We start from the raw sequence: 20,103 nt of genomic DNA, 5'->3' as shown, positions 1-20,103 counted from the left end.
GTCAGTGTCTCTGGGGGTCAAATGTCTTGCTCAGGGACACTTTGACACATTGATGAGGCCTGGAATCGTACCTGAGATATCTGGGTTCCAAGACTGGCTCTCTAATCATTCAACTATGGCAGGACGCACCTTGTGCCACGCGTGCATGTGTGCATGGGTGCTGGCATGCTGGCATGCTGCCACAAATGGTCACAGCTGTCTTGTGGTTTCTGAATATTTTTAATGCCATTCTTTACTATAAAAGGAGGTCCTCAAACTCTGACTTCATTGAACCTTCGACTGGAGCTGAACATACACTCAACACACTCAGAACTCCTTTGATCTGAATAACAAGGTGCAACTTTAAAGACTTCAAGATGATACTTGTTGTTGCAGTTCTGTTGCTGGCTGTAACAGTCCACTCTGCTCCTGCCTGCCTGGTTCTGGACTGTGAGGAAATCTACAAAGACGTCTGCACACTTAGTGGTGTGTACGACATCTACCCCACTGCTGCACCTGTCAAGGTCTACTGTGACATGGACACAGATGGAGGGAAGTGGACAGTCATCCAGAGAAGAGTGGACGGCACAGGGAACTTCTACAGACCCTGGGCTCAGTACAAGGCTGGGTTTGGAGACGCATCAGGCGAGTACTGGCTGGGACTGGAGAACATGCATCTCCTCACCAAGAAGAAAAAGTATCAGCTGAGGGTGGACATGGAAGACGTGGATGAAAACACAGCGTCTGCCTCTTACTCCTCTTTCTCTGTGGGTTCTGAGGCTGATGGCTACAAGCTGCAGGTTGCTGGCTTCAAGAATGGAGGAGCAGGAGACTCACTGACAAGTCACAATGGCATGAAATTCACAACCTTTGACAAAGATCAGGACAAGTGGAGCAAGAACTGTGCAAGGGGTTTTTATGGTGCATTTTGGTACACTGCCTGTCACCAGGCTAACATCAATGGCGCTTACCTCTGGGGGAAGACGGATCATATTGCAACAAGTGTTGTCTGGTCCTCCTGGAAAGGTTATAAATACTCCCTGAAAGCTGTAGCGATGAAGATCAGACGTGTTCCTTAAACATGTTTAGGTTCACATGCATAGATTTCTGAAAAGTACAGCCGTGGTATAAAAGGCATGATGCAATATTCACTCTTTTTCATGGTTTGATTTTCTTCTCTCTCTCTTTGAGACTCTGTATAATCCTAAACTCATACAGTAGATATCTGTATTGTATCACATATGATTACAGTGGTGACCTGTCCTCTATGGCTGTTAAATCAAAAAATAATCCAAGCTGTTAAACGAATAAAGAGATGCATGCAAAGACAGAAACAGTGTGTATTTGGTGATTTGGTAACAATTTACTTAAAGGTTGGGGTCTGCAATGAATTATAATCACCTTTACAATGCATGATAAGGCTTCATGAAACTCGTTATAAATGTTTAAAATTATGCTTAACAAGATTTGTGAAGTATTACAAGTGTTGGTCGTACTACAGTATTAAAATCAGCAGAACAGCACATTATAACTACCATACTTTAGTTCTTAAGAGTTTAGAGTGTATTTTATACAGAGACTAATTTACAGAATAAGCTTGCTGTTAAAAAATGTGCACTGGGACAATAGTATACAGCCACTTAAATTCCTGTTTTTGTTTATTGTAGCCTAATCATAATGACTTCATATCGTATAATGAAAATACATATTTACCATATTTAATTTCCAGAACCACATCAGAACAGCAACACTATCAGTGAGTGACACTATATCTGATGAGTGTTGTAGCAGAGATTGTATCTGAGGGACACATCAACCCTAGCTCACTTAAAGAAACAGTGTCAGCCACAGTTTTAAATTGTTGGGTGGTGTGGTTAAGTTCCTGACCACCGTGGAGATTGCGGTTTCACCGTGGTTCCTACAATGAACACACTCTGCCCGTCTTTAGGGGAGGGAAGCTGGGACATGGAGGATGATATTTGACGCTGCGTGTATTCCTACGGGCTGAGAGGAGGAGGAGGAGGAGGAGGAGGAGGAGGAGGAGTAGGGAGGGAGGGAGGGAGGGGAGGGACACCTGTCAGCAGGTAGTGTTGGGTAGGAGCAGGTGAGTCAGATAGTACAACAGCGACAACACCCAAATGTCCAACTAAAATGTCTACATTGCTAAAAGTTTAAAATGGAAATTTTAATTTGTAATGTAAGCCTTGCCGAGCCATGAGGCACATAGGGCAGGAGCCTATTTCATGTTTCTGTAGCGTGAGGCAGCTTGATGTACAAGAAGGCTACACCTACAGTATATGTTCCCCATTTACAACAGTTTTTATTTGTAACACTTGCTTTGGCAATGTAAACGTATGTTTTCTCATGCCAATAAAGCTCCTTTGAATTGAACTGAAAAGCTACATCATCATCATCAGAGATGTAGGCCTACTGATGATGATGATGATGACGACATAGCGAGGTGGGTGCGGGACGTCCACCGTACGTGCATAGTACGTGCACGCGCGTGCACCGCACGTGCACCACACGTAAAAAGAAACCTCTCCCTCTCTCTCACACACACACGCATTGTACGCACGCACACACAAACTAAGCCAATAAATCCTAAATTCCCATCAAATAATCCTAGTAGTGCAGTGCACCGTACACTACACGCGGTACGTGCACGCGCGTGATAGGAACTCCACGTGTGTCCTGTGTAGCGACAAAAACAAACGCATGCACTTGAATCCTAACTGCTTGGATCAAGTTACTGATCCGGTCCGGATACGGAAACATTTCTTGCATGTATGTGTACGTGTAAATAGCCGGATGCAGTAGGCGGGCTCTAGACCGGATCCCAATGTCGGAGTGGCAACAAGTCGCAATGGAAAACCGTTACCCCATCTCACTGATAGAGACCAGGCTTCCACACGGATGCTCTGTTATCACATACAGTATACAACTATACAGTATACAACTATACAATACATACATGCACTGGATTTAAGTCTTACCACTTTGGACAGTAGAATCATGGCCTCTGTTCTCCGAGCAGCGCCGCGGGAACTAATTTACAGTAGGGGGTGCTGTCACGCGCCCCTCATGCGCGCGCGAAAATTTGCCTTTTTTTATCGTTTTTTATCGTGTTTTATTAGGGTTTCCGCAGTCTATTTTTTAGCTAAATGTAACACAATCGGGAACGGCTTTCCTTAAATCTCCACATGCACCATCCAGCAAGATATAGTCTGGATTTCTTGACCAACAGTCAGACAACAAGTGCCAGTTTCATAAAATCATTCAGTTCCCAGAGCTTTTCAGTTAATCTACTTAGTTACTTTACACCACTGTCTACAACAGCCTGGTGTAGACAGTGGTTTAACTCAGCAAGCATGATGGTTCCCAAACTTTTTAGCCCGTGAACCAAGAGACATTAAACGGTAGGGTACCCTGTACCAAACAATTAGTGAAAATAGCAGATCTACAAGCTCACAACGAGTTGCTTCGCACTGCGTTGTGACCCATACAACGTGTCCGCCGCATCGGACCCGACCCCAGTGTTAGGAAACAGCTGGTTCTGGTACACCATAGCCATTAGCCACACTAGCCCAAAACATTAGCCAGGCAGCACAGCAGCAGAGCATAGCATTCATCATTACAAGTCTAAGCCACCACTCACCAGTGAGGACGCCAGGGCTAGCAGAGGGCGATGTTTAATGCCTTTATAGCCTAGGTTGTGTTGTCTTGGTGTTCTGTTTATTCCTTATATGCCCGTGTTGTTATAATTCACCGAGTCCAAGACGCACTGCTGTAGTACGCACGGTCAGACAAGTTAAAAGGGAAGTCCTTTGAAAGCCATTTCCTCTATAAACAGTGCCCAGAAGCACATTTCAAAACAAGAGTCTTTCTTTTTTTTTGTCTATACAATCGATCATTCAACACATGTTTATTTTGAAATTGTACTGGAAATAGAAGTAGCCAATAGCTCCTACTTCACGCCACTGATGTCAGAGCCTCTACTTGCCGATCGGCAATATTTTTCCCCCAACCTCCCTTTAGGGTTAGGGTTAGGGTTAGTGGGGGGTGCGGTGGGACGTGGGGGAGGGGGTGCGGCCGCACCCCCAGCACCCCTACTTCCCTCGGGTATGTCTCCGAGGGGTCTCTACGCGGAAGCCATTCTTCGTTGGCCAAATCGTCCAGTTCGTCTGTCTCTTCGCGGTGGCGGCGGTGCATGGTCTCTGCTGCTGCGGTGATGTGAGCCCCCGGGCGGGGGGATCCATCCTGCACGGGGGTCGAGCTCCGTCGGGATCGGTTTCCACAATATCAGGAGGCTCTTGATCCACTTTTGGATCAAGGTTCCAGTTCCAGGTGCCAGTCGGTTCCAGGTGCCAGTCGGTTCTTCGCGACTGGCACCATCTTCAATCTTTTTATCTTCAATACCAACGGCTACAGTGATCTTTTTCTCTTCTTCTTCTTCATCATCATCATCATCATCATCATCATCATCACGACCACCACCACCATTCATGGGCACTGGTCCTGGGTCACCAACACGGGTAGGTTGTGTAATCCTAATTCTAACAAAGTTTATTTCTATCCGTGGATCTGCTGCTGCTCCTCGGCCCGGGGGGGTTGGGTCGCGCTTCGGCGGAATGATACAAACAAGTTGAGGCTGAGTTGGCCTACTACTTGGCCTAATACATCTCAATATTCTAGTACTGCTAAATACTACTACCTACTACAATTACTATACTACTAATACTATAAAACAACTGATTTCCGACAAAATGATCGCTTTTACCAACGTTTCTCTCTCTCTCTCTCTCTACTAACAGTCCGATGCATAAAACAATATAATCCCTCAAGGCTAGCAGCTAGGCAGGCGGAGCCAGGACAGCCTGTTTACTTTTTTTTTTATGACGCGGTTTCCGGCTGTCCTCAAAACGACCCGACGACCAATTATATATTCAAAAGTTGAGCAAGGACCTCTTTTATCATAATACATAAAAAACATCAAACGAACGAACGGCCGTATTGGCGCGCCTCACTCTCTAGAATTGGGGCGAACAGGAACGTCCAAAGCAGTATAAGAGTTAAAACTAGTCCTTTACATTACAACACCTGCCTGTTACTTGGAGGAGATGTGCAAGTGCAAGGGGGAGTTAAAGCTGGCTGTGAAGCCCAATACACGACAGGAGTCACATTGGGTGCAACAGCACACTACGTAATAAAGACAAATTGACCCAAAAGTAACAACAAAGCAAAGGGTTTCATTGCTCATGGTAAAGAAAGTAGACAATTAATTGGGTAACACTTTACGCCAGAACAATGGAAAGTGTTGATAAAACGGTTTGCTGCATTGTGTATTTCTCGCTATAATGTTTTCAAAAACATTCTTGAGAGCAGCGTTTAGTTGTAAATGACATTGTGTGTTTGTTTTACATGATGGCTGTCATGTTGGATACAACATAAAATCAAGCAGCGCCGATTGATATGAGCCAGGTGCTCTGAGTCTTTGATTAGACAGCAGTCTGTTATTGAGTTCAGTGGTCTTTATTTAAAAATAACTGTCAGCTGAATTCAGTGATTGACCACTCAGAATCAAGCATTCAACAAGCCGTATAATATAATTAGTGAATATTTCTACCTTAATTGAAGCCAGGCTCCAGCCAGCCCATATGTATGTGGAGTGCCCAAACTAGGCGTATTGTTGATCGGTTATTTTCGGAGAGTGACATCCACCCCTATTTAATTGGATTTTTATCTATTGGATCTCTTCTCGACTAGTCCCTCTCTAACATTTTAGTCTAGTTCAAATTGTCAATATATTTACTAGTAATATGGTAGTTTTAGTTAGAGAAAATTGTAACGTATGACAATTGTCGTTTCAGTTCCAGACAGTGGTCGAAGTACAAGTACATTAAGTAAGTACATGTACTCAAGTGCTGTACTTAAAGGGGCACTCCACCACTTTTCATCCTATGTTCATATAATTGGTCCTCACTCAAAAATAGCTTTTTTCTTTTTTTTCTTTTTTTTTTCTCAGAGGAGGGCTGTGGGCAGGTCAGAAACCCATAGTCTTGTGACATCATCGATTGTCAATCCAGCTTATAGAAACTGCAGGCTTTCTATTCCTGAAAAGTTGCAATTTTAAAGTGGAAGCCATTGTTCTCGCGATAATAAAAATCTAAATATTTTTTTCAAAAATATTGATTAATTATTTTTTTTGGAAAATGATGATGTCACAAGACTATGGATTCTGAACTTCCCACAGCTCTCCTAGGAGACTTGGACTGAGTAGAAAAAAATTGTGATATTTTATCATGAACATTAGTGAGGACCTATTATATGAAGACAGGTTGAAAAGTGGTGAACTACTCCTTTAAGTAAAAACTTTACTTATTTTTAGTTTACAGGTTTATATCCAATTTTCAGTACTTTTACTTCTACTCCACCACATCTCAAACACAATTATTGCACTTCTAGCCTACTCCACTACAATTATTTGGAAAGTTTAGTTACTAGTTACTCCATTGCGGTTAGTTTGCATTTGATCCTTTTGAATATATGTATTGACAAGTTGACAATGTATAATGATCATTGTCAACTACCACTTTTGGTCATTTAAGTATATTTTGATGCCGATACTTTTTTAAACTTTTACTCGAGTACATTTTGAATGCAGTAGGCTACTTTACTTGTAACGGAGCATATCTCCATTGCATTATCAATACTTTTACTTAATGTACAAATGCGAGTACCGGTACTTTATCCACCTGTGTGTGTGTGTGTGTGTGTGTGTGTGTGTGTGTGTGTGTGTGTGTGTGTGTGTGTGTGTGTGTGTGTGTGCGTGTGCGTGCGTGCGTGCGTACTGTGTAGTGTACAGTGTGCTGGTGATGAATTAGCAGTCGTGTCAGGCAGTGCAACAGTTCACCAGGCCTGATCAGAGATCCCCCGCGTTGGAATTCAAATGAGCCCAGATGAATGAGAGGACCCACTAGAAAGCAACAGGGGGTTCAGGGGGCAAAGCAAGAGGGCCTGTATGCCCGCTGTCTGCCCATACAAGGCCCTTGGCACTGTGGTGTGGCACTGATGGATATTAAAGACCCCGCTCCGCAGGGGATCCCCTCTTCAACTAGAAACAATGTGTTGGCCTCAGGAATGTGTAGTTCCTTCATGAAATAAATAAATACAAAAAATACTCGCACCACCTCAGTTGTGGTGGTTATATAATTATTGTTTATTTATTTATTTATTCTTTATGATATGGGGTTATTTGGGAATGTTGCTCACCCCTCGTATCTCCAAGTTTCAAATTTGTACAGTATGTTTCTTCGCAAAGTAAAGCCCTGCTTCATTGTACAAGGCCGTTGCACAAAAGTAGTGAAAAAAGCAGATCTACAAGCACACAACGCCTCGCAGTGCGAGGCGTTGTGCTTGTAGATCGGCTGTTTTCACTAGTTTAAATCATTTTTAAAATGGAAAATGCAAAACGAACGTCTTTTTTGGTCATACAAGGTTTTGTAGCATTTAAGAAAAGCCATCAACAAACATGAGTTTCCCAAGCCTCAGGAAAGGAAGATTGACATGTTTAGTTGAACTGCAGTTGCTGTCAGAGGACATAGAGGGCAGTAATGGCCTGTGTGACGGAGCAATGTCTTAACTGAATGGCCAAGAGGGACAAGCATTAACACAGTGAAAACTGCATGACATAGCAGTGGTTCTCTTACCTTTTCACGTCACGGACCCCAACATTGAAACACGTTAGCACGCCTGTGTCCTATCGAATATTTTGATAATATCGACTTGCGGTTAATGTCGATGTGATGACAGGGTTTAGTTAGTTAGTTTATTTATTTCGGGTCATGATTTAACAAAACAGTTGAACATCCAGAATAAAGATAACTATTAGACCAGGTGTCCGGGACCCCTAGGGTGTCCTCAGAGTTACTACAGGGAGTCCTCCAAATCTTTGAGTGATAGACATTTGTTTTTCTCCTTTTTTATATTAACCACTTGAACCCTAGTGTCCATATACTGAGAACATTAGCCAAAAATAGATCCACAAGCTCACAACGCTTGTAGATCGTCCGTTTTCGGCAAAGAGCTTTGGTGTAGAGGGGAAAAAGAGCAGACTAAGTACAGAGTGAAAGGTCAAGTTTATAAAGTATTGATGGTTCAAGTGGTTAAATATCTGAAAATACACATTTACATGAATCCATAATACACTGATGATTGTGCTGTCAAACAATGAAACTATATGGAATTCATGAAAAGGTTGTGGGGGTCCCTGCTTCATCTCTCTCTCATCCAAGGGATCCTTGGCCTGAAAATGTTGAAAACCCCTGTATTAGACAAAGAGGTATGAGCTGATTAGCAGTGTTTGGGAACCAGTGCTTTACACCACTGGACTCAAGTAGAGGGTTGAGTGCAGTACGTTTTGTCCACCCCCTGCCATGCAGGAATGAGCTGGCATGGCTGCAGCATCATTCTGGAGTGGCAGCGACACTGGCCCTGATTGCAGGAGCCTTGGCCTCTCATATTTCCATCAGAAATCTCTGGCCACGATCCCAAATCATCTGTCCAGCCGAGCGTACCGACATGAAAAATAAATGAGGAAACAGCCCTCCTGCCTGGCATCTGGTGCTGCTTAAAGACTACTTGTTACCAGTGTTGCCAAGTCTGCTCATTATAAGCGCAGGGGTCATCACCATGCTGGCTTGTGATGGACACTTTCAACAAAATCCATGTACTGTATGTGTGCCACGGTCATACGAAGTGAGCGGACAATAATGTTACCAGAAACGCATAAAAGGCTAGTCCTAAATGCATACTAGTGCAGTGGTTCTTCAAAGTGGGTCGAGGGACTGTCAGGGTTCCTTTAAGGGGGTCCACACTCCACATGGATCCTTTCGGGTGTACACATGGAACCAAATGGTCACTTTGGTTCCATGTTTACAGTACCTCTCAGAGTTATAGTGGTCCTTTAAATAAAAAGGATTGTGAACCTAATATACTCCTAATGCCATGCTCCCATAGTGTCTATTTGTACACATTTTTGCAATAATGAAATCAGTGTCGTACATATTCTGAAAGAAAAACTGGATTAAGTAATTGGATCTTATAATGAACACATTAAGAGCATTATGTAAAATCGAAAGTTTACCACGGACATGGATAAGTATTGCCACGGACACATTAATTTGTCTGTGTACGGACATATTGATTTGTGTTGCTAAAATGTTTTAAAAACAGTCCACATTTGTTTCAATGTTTTTGTCGATGTAGGTTTAAACTGATCTTGATGCAATATTGCTGCGTGTGTGCATGCATGCGTTTGTGCGTGCTCCGCTCATGTGTTCCAGTCACTTGTTTTGTAAGATATTTACTGTAGGTTGCTTGTTTCTCGCTCAAAATCGGGCAACACTTGCTTGTTACACACTGGTTGTAGTCTAGGATATCTGGCACGGTGCCCATGGGCTGATAAATGCACGCTGGCCCCCCTGCATTCAACAACAACATGTGACCGTGTAAGGTCTAATTTACACTTTGTCAGGCGACACTGTTCGCTTCCCCAAAATAACACGTTTTCTTCCAACGGCAAGACGGGGGTCTAATGGTAGTGACATGGAGGCTCCCATGATCTGTGGACTTCATGGGGTATGACTGTGATGTCAGTCATCTATGACATATTATCTATGACATGGGATTCCATCTGGACAGTGGTGGAAAAAGTACTACTTAGTGAAAGTAGGCCTACTGCAAAGTAGAAAATACTCTCTTATAGAGCAGTGGTTCTCAGCCTGTGGGTCGGGACCCCCAGGGGGGTACCCAAATTATTTTGGGGGGTCCCCAGATGATTAACTTAATGTGCAATATTGTTTTCTCTCTCAACAGTAAACAAACCAACATAAAGTTTAAGTGTATAGACGGTATCTGCACATTTCTAAAGTGACACTTTAAGGACTTTTTAATACCTAAAAAATGTCAAATTAAACATTGGCCAAATTGTCAAATATTAAATTTTGCGAGGTGTTGTGAGCATGTAGATCGGCTATTTTCACAATAGAACCATGTCATACAAAATGTATAAACGAAAAAAGAGTAGAGCCACACACTCGTAGCTGCCGATGCACATTTATTAAAGACACAGAATAAGAAACCAACGTTTCGACAGACAAGCTGCCTTCTGCAGGGTTACAAAATGTATAGCCTCAACTCTTAGTGCTCGTCAGGGTGTGGGGGCTCCCCAGTTAAAATATCATTATTTTGGGGGTTGCGGCCTGAAAAGGTTGAGAACCAGTGTCTTAGGGCACAGTCACACCGCACTTTAATTCTATCTATGAGGGTGGATTCTGCCAATGCTTTTCAATGGGAATGGCGTGGTTTGGTCGCACACACACCTTGCGTTCATGCGTTCTGTACGCCTTGTCTCTTTGAAGCAGATAAATGCTCGAGAGGGTGAGACCGTCCCAAGACTCAAGAAGCAACATGGTGCTGGTTATTGGGACAGAATGCTCTGCAAGCTATTCCATTTTTAGAATTAGAATTTAGAGTTTATCAGCCGGCTTTAAATTAAAAATGTACTTGAAAAAGTACTGCAAATTTCCTGTTTCATACAGTACATTTTCAAAAGTATAAAATGTATAAACATCTTTTGAAAATAGCCAATCTACACTGCTCCTAATGACATTTACCCACAATGGCTAAATGCAGAGGACAAATATCATGTATCGTATGTACACAACATGTACTGGGACAACAAATACCCCAAAGGAGTGGAGACTGAATTGATTATTAAATGATTAAAAGAGCATGTTTAACCATTGTCAACCTTTTATATTTTCAAATAATTGGTCCTCATTAATGCTCATTATAAGATGGTACGGTACCACTTCTGTCTCTAAACTCACTCTGCGTCTCAGAGTTGGACATCAAATTCCTACCCGCCAATGACATCATCTGGGGTTTGTGTCCATTTTGTAGATCCATAGTGCAAACTTTTAATTAGTGCTCCAGAAATTAACGGGTTAACATGTCCAGCGTGCCTCCCGCAGGCTGCATCCACGACCGTTGTCTTATTTTGAAGGCCAGAAGTCCATAGCGTAAACACTTCCGGTTTGACGTCATGACGTCATTCACCGGAAGCGATCGTCATCAACATGCGGTTGTGTAATGGCGGATCGATGCCTTTCAACATGTGTTTTATTAGCGAGAATCTAATGCCATCCTTGGCTTTAAAAGTGTTGTTTGGAGAAAATGGACATTAAAGATGCGATTCCCCGTCGGCCTCCATGTTATGGGATTACTATTTTGTGCACGTGGATCCGTGATGATGATGAATCGGCGAGGCCGATCGTGCCAGGACCTTCCGCCAGGCAACAGGGTAGGAGAACCGGCGTTACTCCATATCGAGTACTTTTCGCGAGTATACTCGGGATCGGCACTCTAAATACTTGAGTATTTTTCACGAGTATTCTCGGGATTGGCTACAAATGAGTTAAAGTTATACCATGTAACTTTTTTTATAAAACAAATCTTAAAATTGTCCTAACTGTTAAATCGCTAAAGTTTTAGAACACCCACTCCGTTATTTTCAGCTTCAAAAGCCTTATCTTTATATGTTTTCTATGAGCCGTGAGGGGGGGAGAATTTCGCGGCAAAATTGCGTCATCATCACCGCGGGGGTTGTGAGGCCCGGTCCACGGCGAAAAACGGCCGAAAGACGCGGACGCGACCGAGGTTTGCTATAGAGCTACTGACCACTGGTTGAGCAACTTACACAGTATAGCTTTAAATGTCAAGGTCTCCCCTTAACTCTGACAGTGTACAAATAGTTCCATACGTACACTGTCAGAGTTACAGACTTGTATGGGTCCATTTAGACCCCATAAAGGAATCCACAGAGTCCCTGGAATCCACTTTGAGAACCACTGCCATAGTGGACTGCCCCCTAGTGTTCAGTGTCTTGAAGATGATCCCCAATATCTTCTCTGTTCTTCTGCCAATCTTTATGGTGTGTAGGGACCAAAATCAATCAACCACTGTCACATAAAAGGCACGCTTAAATCGGGGTGAGATCTGCTATTCGTTGGATTTGTGGTTTTCGTCGCCACTTCCTGCGTTCAGTGCAATGGCGCTGATGTCATCAAACAGCCTATCTTCCCCTGAGAATCCGATATTTAATATTCTATTTCATGATTTGCATCATCAAGACTCTGCAACAAAATAAGACTATAAGGCATCTGTTGGTGAGAAAAACCTTGTCCGTGCAAGTCTAACGTTCTGCATTGTAAAGAGTTAAGTGCCAGACGTCGGTAACATAATTATCGCCCCAAAAAAATTCGGCTTAACTGCACCAGTAGAACCAGTGGAAACCTTGTATCGCTTTTGCGAAGTAAAGCCCTGCTTCATCGTACAAGGCCGTTGCACAAAAGTAGTGAAAACAGCAGATCTACAAGCACACAACTCCTGTAGATCGGCTGTTTTGAATCATTTTTAAAATGATAAATACAAAACGAACGGTTTTGGACTTACAAGGTTTTTACCCGACAACGACGATATGCTATTTAAAAAAAACCTCATCAAAACAATGTATCACATGCTTTGTCTTCATGCCAAAGCCATTTTTATTCAGACATGACTTCAACCACAAAAATAATAAGTGAGAGAACATTTACCTAAAAATAAGTTCCAGAGCATTAACTTGTGTCAGGCAGCTTAAGTCTACTTTATACCCTTCCCTTTGTATAGCCCTAATCCATCAGCGAGTCCCAACAGGTTTGCCAAGGAAGATCGAGGAACAAATAAGACGTAACATTGTTTTATAGTTTGGAGTATAAACCACCTGTGCTTGACTTTTGCCATTTTGTTGAGCGAAGCATGTTGTCACTGTCAGGGTGAAAAACTCGTATCTCCTAAAATCTTTCTTTTTTTAATTGTTACTTTTAAAAGATTTTAAAATAGTGAAACTAGACGACCTACATGCTCGCATATGCGACGCACTGTGGGCCTGTAACTCTGCTATTTTATCTACTTTTTTGCGAGTATGGCATTCATTTACGAAAAAACTAACAAGTTGAAATGTGGAGATACAAAGTTTCTGCCCGACAGCAAACCAAAAACAAATAATATTTCCAAGGCTTCCGAGCTCGTTCTTTCAGACCCAGCTTTGAAGTCTCAAAGAGGCTTCACTGTCATAGTGGAACCCCTCCAATTCACCCACGGATATTTATCCAACGCCATAGAAAAGGTATCCTTTTAAAGTATTACGGGGAGGACAATGACGGGCACGGCCACGAAAGGAAGCGGCAAAGAAAAATAAAGATTAGGCGGCATTATACAAATTATGAATTAGTGAACTGTCGAGGCTTTTGTGGGCCCCGGTAATTGCGGCAGTTTAACGCCCCAACCCATCTGGAGTTGAACCCCTCCTTAAGCCCTAGGAACTTCCTCTCAAAAGAAAGTGTCTTTCAAGTGTCTTAGGAAACTGCCGAACTGGGATTCCAGAACCTCATGAAAACCTGCATGGTCCGATGAATGACAATGAGTAGATAGAGTGAGAGAGTGAGAGATAGAGAGGGGGGGAGAGAGAGAGAGAGAGAGAGGGAGAGAGAGAGAGCCCGCAACACAAATGTCAGCGACTTGACCCCTGACTTCTCCCTGACCACGGCTGGCCAATCAGAGTCAACCTCGGTCAATGGGGTGAGAGCAGAAACATTTCTTCTCCTCGAACCCCCCCCCCCCCCCCCCTCCATTCAAAACGACAAATTAACCCACAGTCCAAGGTCCAATTCCCTCCTCCCACTCATTGTAGACGAGGTTCCTGTTACATAGGCCCTCGCCACCGACGTCCGTGGGGGAATGTTCGGAGCAATCGCGGGCGCACACATGTGTTGTGGGTTTCTTTGTTGGCCGCCGTGGCCGTGGATTAGCACTGACGAGCGTTGGATTACAGGGTGCCTGCTGGGATGTCAAAGGGCCACGCCGGCTCCTTTCACCTCTGCCCTCTGCCAGAGAAAAGCATCGGTGGCGGAGGGGCGGCTGCCGGGGGTGGGGGTACCTACCATCAATGAATTTGCTTAAAGAAGATCAGAGGGAACCCTTTTTCAATGCGCTGGGGGGTCACTATTGACCTGCAACCCCCCCCCACCCCATTCCCATGAAGTACGCCCCAGTTATATCTTGGTGACTGGTGAGCCCCCCTCTCCCCACCCCCACCAAAGGACCCTCAAAGACATTTGATTCCAAACAATGGAAGTTATAGACTCAACGTGCATGGACCCACAATGCATCTCTCCGGAGCTCTGCCCCCTTTTCGGAAAGTGCGTCATTGTGGACCATTACAAAAGGAAACTGGCAACTGTCATTATGAAGCAGGCACATATATGTTGCAGTAAGAAAAAAAAAGAAAGAAAAAAGAATGAGGCCTTTTTTACTTCAGATAATATGGGGTGCATCTACTGTATATCTGTTGCAGTAATGCTACTCCTTAGAGCGTGGGTGGGCAACTTTGATGATGGAGAGGGCCACTATATTTACACCTTCACTCCAGAGGGCCACAATGCATATTGCTACAACTACTTTGTCATTCTATTATCTCATACAAAAGAATCAAAAATAGACCTTTTCATGTCAAGGACCCCTCAAATTAATATGTATATTTGACCACGGACCCCCATCTGAAAATGTTCTGTGCCCGGAACCCCATACACGATTTGTGTTGTTTATAGGTTTAAACAATATTCCACATTTTGCACATACACACCCTAAAGCTTGGCTGCAGAGCTGAGAAGATATGGGGGGGGGGGTCATCTTCAAGAGCCTGAACACTAGGGGGCAGTCCAAGTATTGACACAGAGCCCCAGATGATGTCAGTGGTGGGCAGGATTCTGAACTGTCCATAAAGCCCACCTCTGAGACGCAGAGCAAGTATACACAGAAGTATACCATGCGGCAGTGGCTCAGGGGTAGAGTGGCCTCTTGGCAACCCGGAAGGTTCCCAGTTTGATCCCGGGCTCCCCCAGAGTTGGTGTCGAAGTGTCCTTGAGCAAGACTCTGAACCCCTAAATGCTCCCGATTAGCAGGTTGGTGCCTTGCATGGTTTCCTCTGCCATCGATGTATGAATGTGTGTGTGAATGGGTGAATGTAATGCACAATCATTGTAAAGCGCCTTGGATAAAGGTGCTATATAAATACACCATTTTATACCATCAGTCCCCACTCCTTTGGGGTATGTGTTGACACGGTATATTTGCACATACTGTACAGTTATATATACCAGTGTTCATTTTGAAAACACATTTTGATTTAGTTTAGTCATATTTTGTCTGGTTTTAGTCGATTGAACTAAATCTACAGTTTATTTTGTTGAGAAAAAAAATATTTTGGCAGGACTTGATGCCTGATTTTGCACTTGGTTGCACACCGAAAATAGCCGATCTACAAGCTTGTGCTTGTGGATCTGCTGCTTTCAGAGCACAACACCGGAGCACAACCAAAAATAAAATGACTTGTCTTTTAGTTATACTGGATCTCTTCTAAATTGACAATAGGTTTAGTCTTATTAGTTAGCTTAGTTTTCATTTCGTTTTCATCAGTGGAAAAAGGTTGTCGACATACTGTAGTTGTCAAAGTTGCGACCTGCAGGTCGCAAGTTACTATGAAAAGCTCCACTGGCTGTCCGTCTGTCCGTCATGTCATACTTTTGCCCCTACTTTTATCTCCGCCACCGTTGCCCCTATCCATGCCAAACTTTGCCCACACTCCTTGGCTGCCAAATCACAACCTCCGCCCCTGATTTCTCACATGGCCCTCTTCTAGTGCCACCATCAGGCCGATCTTTGCAAAACACATTTTTTGACGGTTGCAACAAATGCCATTAGGAGCAGTGAGTGCTACACAGTGCCTGGGGGCAGTTAGAGTAAATGGCTTGCTCAATGCTCAGGGACAGACACTTTGACACATGTTCTTTTAGACTTTGGCAATACTTGACCCTCACAGCGTGTGGTGGACTGTGACTTTATAATGCTCCCCTCTCAGAGAAGCTTACAGTATGACGTTTAGTCCTGTGTTTATCACGCGATTCATCCTCCCCAATCCCCGACACCAAAGCCTTTTTCTTTTTGGATCGCTGACACTTAGCGTTAACACCAGGGAAAAGCTCCTATAAACACGCTCAAATGCTGAGTCATCCTAATCCCCATAGATTTATCCTACATCTATAGGGAAAATAGTTGCTGGTGGCGATGTGTAATTGTGTATGGACTGTAAAGCCTGATGTAACCACTTAAACCCCAGCATCCGTATACTCTGGTGGAAAGCCTTCAAATGATGGTTGTGCGCAGGGGCGTCACACCAAATACTGGGCCCTGGGTACAAGGATTCGCTTCGTTATTTTGTGCTTTAGCTATTGAAAAATAGCAGATATACAAGCTCACAGCGCGGCACCGAGTGCCGCGCTGCGAGCTTGTAGATCTGCTATTTTAGAAAAAAAATTAAAATTGGTCTTGTCTTGTCTTTGAAGTTTTTTTTTTAAAACCTATTCTGTCAGTGGTGCTCAAACTTTTTCATGTGAAGGACACCCAAATGATATGTAGGCTATTTGGCCACGGACCTCCTATCTCAAAACATTTAGTTCCAGGGACCCCCCAGAAGCAAAATATGAGTTAGAAATGTTTGCTTAAAAATACACATATTCAAGATTTGCACACATACTTTTCAAAATAGCAGATCTACAAGCTCGTAGCGTGGCACTCCGAGTCGGTGCCTGGCTGTGAGCTTGTACTGTATATCTGCTATTTTTCAATAGCTAAATAAAATAATTAAGGCCCCTCCACCTTGGGCCCTAGTAACTCAGTCCCACTTTCCCCCCTCCTTTTTCATCGCAAATAAGTCCATCAACATTTATGAATGAGGCATCAACTGGACGATTTTCATGTTGTTTGATCGTTATGCCCTCGGCGTACAGTTCGCCACACAACGACATAGAAGGTCATGACAACTCACAACTCGACTCAGCTGTGACGTGCTGTCACATCTGCAACACGTTGTGAACTTTTACATCCGCTATTTCCAGTACGTGACCCATGCTACAAAGGAGCATAGATTTGGCACGAATGGGTTTTTGAATGTCATGGAGGATTGAGTCTACGGATTGTTCAGCATGACAATAGTGTGGATGGCGATGTGTGTCTAAGTCAGTGAGTCTTTGTGACGGCTCCACAAAAATTGGCCCTTATACAGGTCTAACTGAGAGAGTAACAAATGCAACCACAAGAGTCCTCTCAGACTAATGTACAGAATGAAAAGGTCTTCATTTCCAACACAATTTACACAGTTTGGCAAGAGTTTTTAATCTATCTACTACTAGTGTTGTTTTTCACAGCAAATTTTGATTTAGTTTAGTCATATAGTCTTTTGAATAAAATGTCATTTAGTTTTAGTCATAATTTATTAGTTTTTGTAAAATTTTAGTCGACTAAATCTACAGTTGATTTAGTCGACTAAATGTGTTTTGGCAGGCCTTGATGGCATCGTAATGACTGATTTTACACTTGGTTGTGTGCTGAAAATAGATCTACAAGCTCACAACGCGTCGCGCTGAGCTTGTAGATCGGCTATTTTCAACACCTGAGAGCAACCAAACATAAAATTACTCTCTTCTCCACTAGTCCTTCCCTAACGTTTTAGTCTTGTTTTTATTTTGTTGACAAAACTGTCAATATATTTAGTCTTAGTTTTAGTCACCACAGCTTAGTTTTTGTTTAGTTTTTATTTAGTTTTCGTGAAAAAAAACAGTTGAAAAAAACATTTTTCGTCATAGTTTTAGTCAACGAAATCAACACTGTCTTGTGTCTGTCTACTACCTACCTGTCTGTCTGTCTGTCTGTCTGTCTGTCTGTCTGTCTGTCTGTCTGTCTGTCTGTCTGTCTAGGTAAGTGGGTCCATGGGCTGAACAACGTTGAAGGCCTCTGGTTTAAGAAGAAGACATGAACATGAGCATGGTGTTTGTTCATGCGGAACAGCCTCAGCTGGTAATCAGCTGGCAGCCTGCTGATTGGCTACAGTAAGCGTTTCTGATCAGACACACATTTCTACACACCAATCACAGTCCATTTCACAACAAGGTGGTCCGTTTAACCACATTGACCCATAGGCATCCCTACATGGGGCATGTCGTTAATCAAGTGAACATTTTCAGCCGGATGTACAAGCTCACAGTATGACGTGTCAAAACGCGGCATGGGCTTGAAGATCTGCTGTTTTCGCTATTTGGTGCACGACTCGGTATAGGGCGTAAGTGGACAAACATGCTATGGCTTCCCTTGGTCTCTGCACCACCAATGCTGTTTTGCAGCTCACAACGCGTCACTTCACGCCGCATTGTGTGCTTGTAGATCGGCTATTTTCACTACTTATTAAAACATTTTCTAATTCATGGAATTTCTTAGAGTTTTAATTTATTTAATAATAAAATTACTTCATTGTTTTTAAAAAATTGTATTATTCATGAACATCCTTTGGGGGAGTGTTTTTAAATGTTTTGAAATGAATAAACAAAATGTAGGTAACCAAAAATTCAGAAGATTTTTTTCTGCGACCCACAATTGGGTCCCGACCCAGTGTTTAGGTACCAGTAGTATACAGTATATGTGCGTACGGTCAGTAAGACAAAACACATTCACCCATTCATGCACACAGTCACACACCGATGGCAAAGGAAGCCATGCAAGGCACCAACCTGCATGTCGGGAGCCGTCGGGGGTTCAGTGTCTTGCTCAAGGACACAAGAAGGATTCAGGGATTTAACCTGGGACCTTCCGGTTCCCATGCAGCCGCACGCTACCATCTGACCCACCACTGGTTAATTCAGAGAGCCTCTTAAAGGACAACTCCAGACTAAATTGCATAATAAGCTCATTTTCCTACTTAGTCTTATATTGATCCCAAATGACTTGCCTTGGGGTCTATTTGACAGAATTGCCCCTGTGGTCCAGTTTCCCCAGCAGACCCCTGCAGCCCTCATAGCATTGAGTGGAGCCCATAAGTGTATCGCTTTTATGCTATTTGTTGCGTTAAAGCATTATTTCCCAGCTGAAAACACAAGGCACTATTCTGTTTTCAGCACAGCATAAATGAGCCATGCTGCGTTTGGCAACAATTCCAAATCTACCTTAACTGTATTTAATGTGTTGAAATGGAAAAGTCTGAGCCTAAAGTTGACCGAGTTGAACTCATTGCAATTGATCAGGCATGTTACAAATCGTTGTTGTCGGGTGGAAACCTTGTATGTCCAAAAGCGTTTGTTTTGTTTTAAAAAATGAACTAAACTATTGAAAACAGATGATCTGCTGTTTTCACTACTTTTGTGCAACGGCCTTGTATGATGAAGCAGGGCTTTACTTTGCGGAAAAAAATACAAATTTGAAACTTGGAGATACAAGGTTTCTGCCCGACAGTGACGAAATTGTCCTCTGCACAATATACTGTTGTGGCAGCATACTACGAGTTTATTTTTACAGCGTGCGTGCGTGGTGTGTGCGTGTGTCTGTCTCTCTCTATTTATCTCTCTCTAGTCTCTCTGACACACACACAGCGTTCTGTCATCCTCTGTCCAAACCGTGTCTGTCTTCCCCCTGTCTGCCAGCTATCTCTCCTCTCCTCTGGCTAGTAGATCTGTCTATATGCCTCCAGTCTGTGTCAGGAGGGGAGGGGGAGGCAACAAAGTGTACTCCGTGCCCTTTGGCCCCATCCTTACGGTCTGTAAGGACATCAGAGGTAATGGCCTAATAACACCTCTTCAGACATCACAAGAGAAGAGCCAGTGTTGGCCACGGACAGACGTTACCCTTCACATACCAAACCACCATGTTCCTCTGAGAGTCCTTCCCGTCAGTCCCACCTACAGCAATACCGTGAGCAAAAACATAGTAGACTACCCCTCCTCCTCCTCCTTCTCATCCTACTCAAAAGATATGACCCATACATGCCCCGGTAAGAACCTCTGTCTCCAGTTTAAGGCTAATCCAGTGGTGTCACAAGGGGGGGAAAGAAGTGGGACTGAGTTACTAGGGCCCAAGGTGGAGGGGCCTGGAATTATTTTATACTTTAGCTATTGAAAAATAGCAGATATACAAGCTCTC

At 43.3% G+C, this 20,103-nt stretch overlaps 1 protein-coding gene across 1 annotated transcript; it reads left to right on the top strand.

Moving 5' to 3' along the window:
• Nucleotides 1-356: 356 nt before the first annotated feature.
• Nucleotides 357-1,058, top strand: LOC308294333 (microfibril-associated glycoprotein 4-like; the record flags this gene model as incomplete). Its single annotated transcript, XM_080737062.1, has 1 exon — nt 357-1,058. The coding sequence occupies one exon, from the start codon at nt 357-359 to the stop codon at nt 1,056-1,058; it is 702 nt and encodes a 233-aa protein (XP_080593188.1).
• Nucleotides 1,059-20,103: the final 19,045 nt, after the last annotated feature.

Source organism: Nannobrachium achirus (assembly GCF_963921795.1).
Source record: "Nannobrachium achirus genome assembly, chromosome: 11".
Classification (NCBI taxonomy): Eukaryota; Metazoa; Chordata; class Actinopteri; order Myctophiformes; family Myctophidae; genus Nannobrachium; species Nannobrachium achirus.
The sequence above is the reverse complement of the archived record's forward strand: the minus strand, read 5'-3'. Positions and strand labels throughout refer to the sequence as shown.